The sequence below is a fragment of the Labrus bergylta genome, chromosome 12 (assembly GCF_963930695.1).
Source record: "Labrus bergylta chromosome 12, fLabBer1.1, whole genome shotgun sequence".
NCBI classification, from domain to species: domain Eukaryota; kingdom Metazoa; phylum Chordata; class Actinopteri; order Labriformes; family Labridae; genus Labrus; species Labrus bergylta.
Window position 1 is genome coordinate 15,128,463 of NC_089206.1, and position 10,387 is coordinate 15,138,849.

Below are 10,387 nucleotides of genomic sequence, written 5' to 3' on the forward strand. Positions count from 1 at the left end.
AGAGTTTTTGAAAATAAACTTCACATTTAAACTTGTTGAAAAGGAGGATAATATGTGAACTTTAAATTCTTTGGTAGTGTTGTATTAAAATATACTTGTTTAAGGCTTCTTGTGATTCCAGAGGTGGCTGAGTGATTTCTGATTGATTCAAGTGATGTCATTTTAGTCAGCAGCAGTGGAAATAGTTTGAAAACTAAAGATCTGATACGGGAAAAAATCTGGAGGTTTTGATTTGGTAACAAGGGAGCAGGGCAGGGTGATATGGCCTAATTAAAAGTTACACATACACAGTTTTACTCATGTTATTATTTCATTTGTGAATCCAAAAAGAAACAAAGGAATATGATTTATATTATGTGTTTAATATTTATTTCAATTGTAATATTCCCTTTATTAAAAAGCAGCATTAACTGTCTTTGTTGAAAGTGAATAAACAGCCCCAAAGAAGAGGATAATAAAAGCTAGTTGAAGCAGATAGTACAATATTGTATTAGTAGGCCATTATAAAGTTGAATCAAAATTAACTGAATTCACTTAACTATCAGAATTAACTATAAAAGCACAATAAATAATTTTGGCTTTGGCCTGTATCAGAATAGCAAGGTATTAGCATTTCCACTGTCATATTATGAATTTCTTGTGAAGCTGTCTGCAAGGCTTATGTTGGTTGTCGATCAACAGTCTGCCCCCTGCAGGAAGAACACAGAAGTGCAGCATCCTTGAGAAACTGGCTAACGAGGATCCCGGTGGTCGTCACTGGGTGTGCGACAGCGCCCCGGCCCCTTGTCCGTATCCAAATCCTTTGGGACCAAAGTTTTTGCCGTAACAGGCTGTTGGAAAGAAAGGTGATGTCACAATTCTCCACATTGTTTCACACACATTATTTTGTTGCAAATGTCTCCCCCTCGTAAGTCCTTTTAAGTCAAAGCTAGATAGCAAAAACAAACATTAGCAGTGTGTTGAACCTCAGCTGGGGGAAACCTCAATGCTACTGATGTCACAAAGTGGGTAAACCTTGGCGAGTTCTCTTTCAACATTTGTTTCGGTGTCTCACTTATGTCAGATTGTTGCGCGAGTGCATCTCGTGCGTGATTGGGAGCAATGCTAGAGGGCAGGGTTGTGAATGGCACATGGGGCTTCCATGCAGATGTTTCATATAAACTTCCTCGATCTCCAAGCTGTCTTTCTGGCTCTGAAACATTCTCTGCCCCTCCTACGAGGACTGATGATGTGGAGCAGCTCTCGCCTATTATCTCTTGAGATCTAAGCCTTGTGTCCAGGAATATTGAACAGGGGGAGCGGATTCACTGTCCAGAGGCAACCCTCTCTTCAAGGACTGGAAGCTCCACAGCAAAGTGGTGGCTCAGATATGGACGAGGTATAGTCCTTCCATTTAGAGACCAACCAACTTAAAGAAACTCAAGAAACCATTTATTGGCTGCAGACCTAGTGTTATTGTAATTGGTGACCAGTTCAGTGTGTGTAAAAGGATCTTTGCTCTGTATAAAAAGATAATGTTTTTAATGTGACTATATTAAGGTTATCAACATTTTCAGTACTTCACGATACAACGTGTTGATACAGTTGCTGTTAGTTTTTCCACATTCCGGTTTAACTGGATTAATAGTGATACAATAGTCTAAATAGCACTGATGGCCTGGGAGTTATGTCGCGCCACATGTACAGAGGCTATAGTCCTCATCCCAGCAGCTGTGCGTTTGAATCCGACCCCTGCCCTTTGCTGCATGTCATCCCCTTTTCTCTCCTTCCGGCATTTCTGTCTCTCTTCAGCTGTTCTATCCAATTAAGGCCCCCAAAAATAACTTTAAAAAACAAATAAAATGCAAAAAAACAGCAGGAGTTTGCACTCAATCGTTGGTCATTAAAAACTAGAAATGATCTGATATTGAGTGATTAGGATTTCATTTTGTCTTCATTTGATTTTTAATACGATGCAGTGTCACATTTGCGTTTCAAATTCTAGTATTGTGATAACCCAGATAATATGGCTTTATGCTACAGTATTTAATACTAACAGTAATGATACAGCACTTTTCTTAACGAAGTGCAACGTAAATACCGGTATGATTTATTTGAACTCAAGCGGGGAGTGAAGACATTAGGTTTTTACCTTTGCAGTAGATTTCTCCATCCTTGTCAGCTAATGTGGTCGACTCAAGGCTCTTCCCACATTGTGCACATGTGAAACATCCAGTCTTATGCCATGACTGTAAAAATATAAATAGAACATCTGTATGAGAAGAGTGTATTATTTCAATGCACATATAGACCAATGTGTGTTTTCCTTACACTCCCAGCTCCAATCACTTTCTCAGCAGCATAGACAGCCTTGCCACAGCGAGGGCACTTTTCTGACCCTCCAAACCTCTGAGCCAGCTTTGATGGGTTTGGGTTAGTGGTAGGACGATGAGGAGCAGCTCTAGAAGAGAGATCCAATAATGTTGTTTAATGGCCTTTAAAAAATACTTTAAAACGTGTGCGTTTATGTTTTACTTACTCTTCATGTTTAATACCCAGAGACTCTCCCTTGTCCATGCTGAGGGTTCCTGCTCCCTGACCGTAGCCATAGCCCTTTGGACCATACTTCTTGCCGTAGCATGCCTTGCAGTAAACTTCATCATCATGTACAGCAACAGTTGTGCTGTCCAAGCTCTTCTTACAAACCACTGAACAATTCACACAAACACTCATGTAAGCATGTTGTTGTTTTGCATAGTTGTGCACATGTTCATGTGTTTGGATAGACTCTTAACTTTCCTTTTATGGAACAGTTTAAGAAAAATGTTCTCATCTAAATTCCATCACAGGAATGTTCGATTACAACACAGGAACACAAATAACTCTGATCTCTATCAACTGACATTTTTAAAAAAGTTGAGACAGAGACCATTTAGGGTAAATGTAGCAATTGACCTTAATGGCAAACATGTTTTACAGCTGCTATATGTAGATAACATTGTGTTTCTGGTGTTGATTACTTTTTCTTTTGGGTTACAAAAGGAGGTATGATGTAAAATTTTACAAGACAGCAGTTACACTACACCTCTAAAACAGAGAGGATCAGATAAAATGTAAAAAAAAAAAAAAAAAAATGATAACAAAAATGTTATGAACAGAATTACAATGCACATTATCATCAAACAATCACATCAATGACATCATCTATCTTAACAAACTCAAAACTTGTATTGTTTGAATGGTGTGTCATTGTTACATAGCATCTCTATTTTAGTACAACATACAGGCAACATACAATCAATTTAAATCCAGATAAATCATCAAAAAACATCAAGTTTCAGTTGGATATACTATGAGTGTACGTCTCTTATAAGACTTCGTAATTCACACCTATATCCACTCCACATACAGGAGGACATTGCCTCTGAAGGTTATAAACCTTTATTTCGACATGCACAGGTAATGCGACAACTTAGATTTGTGTTTCTTTTTGTTTGTGATCAGCTGAGTTACAGCTTACATTTGTCCTCGTACTACTGCCAATTCTAATGACAAGTTCCAACTATCAGAAGTTCTGTGGTTTCCACAATGACAATTACAAAAAGCAGCAAAGAGTTTACTCACTGCACAGGAAGCAGGACTTGTGGAAACTCCTCCCATCACACAGTACTTCCTCTGCAAAGTAAACTGTCGTCTGACAGCGGCCACACTTGTTTCCTCCTCCTAACGGCATCCTTTAGTAATGCATGCAGCATAAACACAGACACAATCACAAACATTGGGAAAATTGTAAATGAGAATCTCAACTTTTGCTTTTGTCCAGAATCTTTCTGTAAAGATGCTGCACCTAAACATACACCAGGAGACAGTCTTTTAAAAGCTTATGAAGGATGTACAAACACAGTGACTTTGGCTGTTCGTACTTATATTCTTAGTGATTGATAAATGAACCTTATGGACCTAACTGAAAACCTTTCGTTTAGGTGTGGAAATAGGCCATAAATAGAAAAACAAATGGATCAAGGATCCAGAAAATTCCTTCATACATGCGTCATGTATTTTGGAACATTATTTTGGTCTAGTCAAGCCTGGCCCATAGACTATCATTTTACTACCGCCAGTCCTCTGTGGCTTCTGCTTAATAGCAGCTAGCCAGCAGAGGGGAAAACAAAATTTTAAATCAGAGACGAAAGTCGCTTATAGAAACTCCAGACAGCCAGTTTGGAAATAATGTGAAACCTGACTTTCCGATGAGTTTTCAGTTTTTAAGTAGGCTGGGATTTTAAAGGCTCTTGGCAGCCTGCCTGTGTCTACTCAGTCAGTCTCCCAGCAGGACCCACCCAGTCCATTCTGGAGGCTCACATTCCTGACTAACCCTCCCACCTTTCTGCTCCTGACTCACCATCTAGTCGCTGCCTGTCTGCCTCAGCCTTCATCACTGCTGCAGACTGTGCCTCTTAATTAGGCATTACATATCAATTTATCAGGATTCTTAATTTTTAAGTTTGTGCTTTGACTTGCAGTTGGCGGTGAATTTTCAATATATATATATAAAAAATCTTAAAAGACAAACAGGTTGTGACAGGACGGACAGGATTGGCAGCTGTCAGTCTGATTAGAGAGGGCAAAGGATACAAGGGGGAATAATCTGGATTCTGTTAAACTAAACTATAATCTTATTCTGGAAAAGGAATTCTGGTACATTTTGATAACGATGGCTCTGCAAGTTAAGACATGTGGCGTAGGAGAAGGAATGAGAAGTAAGAGGTGTCAACTCAGTAAAGATCAGGAAGTTTGTTTAAGAAGTCGATGTGCCTGCATGTCAGCAGTGTGATTGAGACAGAGTCTAAAAACAGAGATAACTTCTTGTTTTGTTCATTATCACTTTTCAAACAAAGGAGTCTCTTCAGACCCGACCTGCGCCAGAATTTGATAGAAAATAAATAGTGTCAGAGGGATTATCCGGTCATGCATCAGCAGAAAGAATTAGACATTAGGTACAGTAGTAATTTAAGCAAACAGATATCAGGAAGATTAACATTACTCACCTGCAGTTTGTAGGTGCAACCTTTTAAATGATAATGAACAGTTTAAAGTTGAACTCTTTGATCAGAGGAGCGTCAATGCAGTGCTGGAGTGTGATCAGGAAACCAGCAGTCCAGGGTTGGGTAGAGGAGTTGCACTTCTACTTTTCAATAGAAACAACTCAGGAGTAAGATTAGTCCAGTAATACAAAGAAGTCAGAGAACGATGTGGGTATGTTCCTCTCCACGTTTTCACTGCTCCAGATGTGCTGAAAAGGAGGAGCTTCTGTAGTTTCAGTCTGCGAATGTATTGTGTGTCAAGGAACTGAACCGGGGAGTTTCAGACTGCCTGAGAGAGAGAGGTGGGGGGAGGGGGGGGGGGGGGGGGGAGAGAAAGAGGTGAATATGGAGGGAATGTGTAACTTAAAAGCAATGTATAGTACAGATTGAGGGGTTAACTTTTATTAGATTATCAGTTTGAATATTTCACCTTTTTTCTGACACTGAATGCAGGGCAATCTCAGAGTAGTTCCAGTCTTTGTATTTTATCATCACAACCTTTATTGACCTTTAGCGTCTTGCTGGCAAAGGTCTCTCAATTATTAGTTAATGGATGAGAAAGGAAAGCATGAAGATAAATGGAGTGAGGAGAAGCTGTGTAATGCCGACAGAGAAAGCAGAGTGACTATTATCTGGCTCCACAATGATTTACCTCTGCTACCCCCATGTGGTTGATGTGGGTAGCCTGCTGAATAGATGTCCCATATTCTTCCCTTAATGAAGTAACTTGAAGGGTTTAAGTTCAAGCTGTTCACTTTTCATTAAAAGTGCACTGTGCAGCAGAGCTACTTCAGGGAAATATTTATGGCTGAGTGTCATACACCTGGGGCTGCCCAGCCACTCTGTAGAAATGAATTTAGGGGCAAGGATGTGAACTATGGGAGACCAAGGGGAGCGGTGAAGGTAGTGAAAGAGAAATCTTGATTTTCTTTTTGTTAAATCCAGTTTTTCCAGCTTCATCTCATTTTCAGACGAGCAATTTAAGGCGTATTTGGTGTTGAATGTCTCAGGGGTTACAGGGGATAGTTGCACCGTAGAAATGAGGCAACAGGTTTTGAAAAGGAAAAGTGATGACTAGACATCTCTGAATACTGATTTTTCCCATTCATTTTAAAACTTGTTTTGTATCTGTTATATTTGCTCTCCATTGCTATTGAGCATAATCCAACTTGTTAACAATCAACTTATAAATTTAAAACCGATTACTGCTTTATTTGAATTATTTCTAGAACCATGTTTCACACGTTAACTGTATATTTACATCATAATATTCAGAAAGATAAGTCATTCATAAAAGTACTCATTATTATAGTCCTAGTAACAACATGCTGCAGCGTTAGGTAAGCCATTACAAATGAAACACTGAGCAGCGAAAATCAAGAGTTGCAGTAGGATATGAGAAAAAATAAGACAAAAAGATTTGAAAAAAAGAAAGCTTTGTTTTCCATTCAACAGTTACACAAAAATTCCATTCAATCTACAAAAGTATGTTAAAAAGTTCAACACAACAAACAAACAGGGGCGCTGGATAGCCTCGTGTGATTTCATCGTCTATAGTTTTTCATTATGAGCCTTCACAAGACACACAGTGCAAAAGTCTGATTTTATCATAATAAATAAAAACACACTTTTAATGTAGTCAGTTTAAATTAGCAGTTACTCAGCATGTAGCATTTGACCTGTTGGATGGTGGCCTAGGTACAATGGTCATACTTTCACACCATTTTAATGCAGTCCAATAAAGTTACAGGTAGCTATCAGGTATCCTCAGATGAATTAGTGGCATATAAAATGAGAATAAAGAAATAGTTTTGGGGAATTAATTTTGGATTCAGGAGGGACATGCTTGCTTATTTACTGAAGTTTGTATCATGATCGCAATATTGACTAATGTTGTCACACATCAAATATTTTTCTCATATCTGCAGGCCTACTTCATGCGCATCCAAATCCAGTGTTACTGGTTGATATACATGCACGCAGATCTTGGTGAAATGCTTTGTATGTCGTGTAATGCCTCGGCAGCCTCAGCTTCTCAAAACACGTCGCAGCAGTCGGGAAAGTGGCCTCGACTATTTCCACCTTCATCTCTGTGGCGGGGACCTCCCATCCTACCCAGAACTTTATGAGGCTCTTAAGCTCTGTGGAAGACGCTGTGTGAAAAACAGCAGCTGATCAGACAACACAGGAAACGCTAACCACTATATTAGCTTAAAACGTCACACTTTCTGGACTCATTCTCACCATTTTCAATATATGTTTTCAAGAAGCCAGATACTCGGTGTACATCCATGATCTCGGACTCGTCTTCGTCTTTGGCCTTGTAGCTCTCAAAGAAAACAGTTATGGATGATGGCCAAGTGATGCAATCCAAGACAATCTGAAATTAGATTTACCTCCAGCTGTATTCAAAAATGCATCAATGATCCCAGTGTTTGACATTGCTGCATTTTACAGTGCCAAGGGAATACATCTTGATCCTATAATCATTGTTTATGGCCTTTTATTTTTAGTCACTAAACAAGCCCAGGCATTCTGTTTTTTTCCCTCTTGAGTGCTTTGGATTACTATTAGATACGACTGTACCTGAGGGGTGATTTCAGCTTCTGAATCCCTGGGAAACAGGACTGGGATAACATCTCTTCTGTGAATGAGGAGTGGCCAGAGCCCTGTTTCGATTAAGCCTTGTCGGAACTGATTGATTTGATGTTTCGTTCGCTCGATCACCTGCAATACAGAAGACATGGCAATGTGAAAACAAATGGATCAGTAATCTTCTTTCTGTTGCTTTAATATCAGAGTCAATGAAGCTAATCTTGTTAAATTCTATTAGCATAGCCAGTTGTTTTGACTAAAGTTATTGATGCATCAATATAATCATGTTACATTGCCAAATACTAAGATTGATTAGTATGACCTTAGAATTTATAAACCAGTAGCCCGTTGACATCTGTCTGTGTTATTTGGCTGATCAACATTAACTGTTGGATTCTTTTGTGGAGTGCAGAGGGACTTTGATGATTTAATTAAGCACTTGTTAACAAGGAAACATTCTTTACATCCTTTACTGTAACTTTCAATACATTGTTTGCTTGCAGCAAAACTTAACGAAGAATGCTTTTCAAAGAAACTATATATGTAAGTCTAACAAGATTAGGGTGTGGGAATGTATTTTGGTAAACTTCGATAAGGACTAAGGGAAATTTAATGTTCTAAAATGACAGGATGTTGTTTTTGGCACTGAAATGTAAAAAAAACAAAAAACATAGAGAAAACTGAAACACTTTGACATTACAGCATGCAAGAGAATCTTTTCTGACAGGCATTTCCTGTTTGTGGCATTTGGTGTTGGAAGGTCCCATGAAAGGCAGAGCTGATTGATCATGCCACATTCTTCTACTTTAGCATCTCCTTGAAGCTGGAATAACACAGAATGAAAGCATTGTATCTTATTCATGAACATAATTACCTTGGTTGCTGTTTTATAAAAAGTTCAGCTCATTACGTCAGAAATGGAACTTGTAATAGAAAAAGTGGTCTCACTGTGTTTCTCATTTACCTTCATTATGGTGTCTCGGACATCGAGGTCCGAGCAGTCGTGTATTGTCACAGGAGCACTTTCCAATGAACCCTCAAAGAGAATGTGAATAATGGCAGGGCTAAGTCCTGGGAGTCTGGGGCCGCAATGCAAGAAGGAATGGCCAATCATCCGGCCTGCGACTGCAAACATGTTATTGTCCAGTAGTTCATCAGAAACTGAGGGGATGAGGTGATCGGGCTCACCTTCGAAGACTTTGGTAACAGCAACTTTTCCTGCAACAATTATTGATTGATGGTTGAGAAAACAAAGCATATTCAATAGGCTGGCTCCACTAGACGGTTTTAGGCCAGATTTGGGGCCCGATTTTGTGGGGGAGAGGGAGTTTGAGGCGTGTCGCAACTGATAATCCCCAAGTGTGTGGTGTCAACACGATTATATACTGCTCTCAATCCAGTCAGAGCATTCCTGATCTGGAATCATGAATTTCAAACATTTTTAATGTTAATGCTTTGTGGGTCTTGTGGTCTGGCTGAATCGTCTAGTATGTGTGTGCGGAGGATTATAACGTTAAAAATCACTTTAAACTGTCCTTAGGTCTGTAGTCTCCACATTTTTAAAATCAGTTAAGAATTGAAAAGTGTCTTGTATGTAGCCACCCTAAGACAATAATCTGATGAGCTTAGATCTCAGACATATCATTAAGACAGATCATTCAAATAAATTCACAGTTTCCCTCCCTTTTAATACCCCCCTCCCCCACCCAAAAAACAAGGTATGCATTACACTGTAATTAATTATTTAATTGACCTGAGATGTTGTTGCATGTATACTAATGTAGTGACCAACCTAGGTTTATATGGAATCCATTCATTAGCCTGAAAATTACTGTTGACATCACATGACGGTCAACCCCACTTCCTTTTGCAACATCACCTGTGAAGAAAACACACCTAATGTTAGTATTTTACATAGCTTATAAGTAATACTATTTAATTTAGAACAGAAGAACCTCGGAGTGTGCTTTGTAGTGATGACGTCCATCGGACATTGTCTTTTTTGTAGAATTGGACTAACGCTCGGTCTTGCTCCTCCCTGTCTTGTCTGATGTCCAAACTCAGAAATAGAGTGTTTGAATCTCTGTCCCTGTGGAGGAGGTCTTGTGAAAATAGCCAACCAGCTTCTTTTGGGTCTGACACTGTTCTCCACTCTGACAAAACATCAAAAAGTGCAAAGCAAGAGAATAAATGAAGCTTCAGGGGACACAAAGTACTTTATTTTATTTTTTTAAAGACAAGAATAGATTAAATATGCGTGTACCCCTGTTTGTCCTTTTTTCAATTTCCTCTGTTTCTTCTATTGACCGAATCATGATGGACAGTCTTATTCCAACAATCAGAGAGGAAAGAATTAATCGTTACATATGAGATAGACATCAAGCAGAGAGAGCAACTGTCTGTGTACTACAACACTGTGTTTAATTATTTCAATTTGCAAAGCTTCTGTCCTAGAAATATGCAGCATTATGACCTTTGGGTGAGTCTATTCTATTTGGTTAGTCAATTGTATCTTTCAAAAAATCCTGTGTTAATGTACAAAGTAAAGCTGCTCATTGAAATAAACCTGCAAGTTTTGTGACAGAGTGTAGCCGCTCTCTCTAGGGTGAAGTTATGAAGTTAAGAGGAGGACAGAAAGAACAACATGACATGAAGAAAAAGAAACAATATGTAATGTAAGTAGTAAAGCAGTATTTCCAGCTGTTCCTACCTGTGTAGATCTATGGAAG

The 10,387-nt window shown here is 38.9% G+C and overlaps 2 protein-coding genes across 2 annotated transcripts; both read right to left on the reverse strand.

The window, feature by feature from the left end:
- Positions 1-341: 341 nt before the first annotated feature.
- On the reverse strand, positions 342-5,262 carry csrp1a (cysteine and glycine-rich protein 1a). The gene is made up of 6 exons (XM_020635094.3): positions 5,028-5,262; positions 3,604-3,713; positions 2,519-2,687; positions 2,311-2,440; positions 2,132-2,228; positions 342-830 (listed from the first exon to the last, which is right to left on the reverse strand). Exons 2-6 carry the CDS (start codon positions 3,710-3,712, stop codon positions 754-756), a joined length of 582 nt encoding a protein of 193 aa, XP_020490750.1. The 5' UTR covers position 3,713; positions 5,028-5,262; the 3' UTR covers positions 342-753.
- Positions 5,263-5,422: 160 nt separating this feature from the next.
- Positions 5,423-10,048, reverse strand: LOC136181160 (G2/M phase-specific E3 ubiquitin-protein ligase-like). Its single transcript, XM_065961682.1, has 8 exons — positions 9,922-10,048; positions 9,614-9,811; positions 9,451-9,537; positions 8,623-8,876; positions 8,359-8,481; positions 7,650-7,790; positions 7,308-7,443; positions 5,423-7,216 (listed from the first exon to the last, which is right to left on the reverse strand). The coding sequence occupies exons 1-8, from the start codon at positions 9,971-9,973 to the stop codon at positions 6,999-7,001; spliced, it is 1,209 nt and encodes a 402-aa protein (XP_065817754.1). The 5' UTR covers positions 9,974-10,048; the 3' UTR covers positions 5,423-6,998.
- Between the last annotated feature and the right edge of the window lie 339 nt (positions 10,049-10,387).

Excerpts from the sequence above, each read along its gene's own strand:
- LOC136181160 (XM_065961682.1), bottom strand. The coding sequence starts at position 9,973 with ATGATTCGGTCAATAGAAGAAACAGAGGAAATTGAAAAAAGGACAAAC. Across the intron at positions 9,812-9,921 it reads TGAAAAAAGGACAAACAGGG|AGTGGAGAACAGTGTCAGAC; the intron begins GTACACGCATAT and ends ATGTTTTGTCAG. Across the intron at positions 8,482-8,622 it reads TCCGAGACACCATAATGAAG|CTTCAAGGAGATGCTAAAGT; the intron begins GTAAATGAGAAA and ends GTGTTATTCCAG.
- csrp1a (XM_020635094.3), bottom strand. The coding sequence starts at position 3,712 with ATGCCGTTAGGAGGAGGAAACAAGTGTGGCCGCTGTCAGACGACAGTT. Across the intron at positions 2,688-3,603 it reads CAAGTCCTGCTTCCTGTGCA|TGGTTTGTAAGAAGAGCTTG; the intron begins GTGAGTAAACTC and ends TGAATTGTTCAG. Across the intron at positions 2,441-2,518 it reads CTGGGTATTAAACATGAAGA|AGCTGCTCCTCATCGTCCTA; the intron begins GTAAGTAAAACA and ends TCTCTCTTCTAG.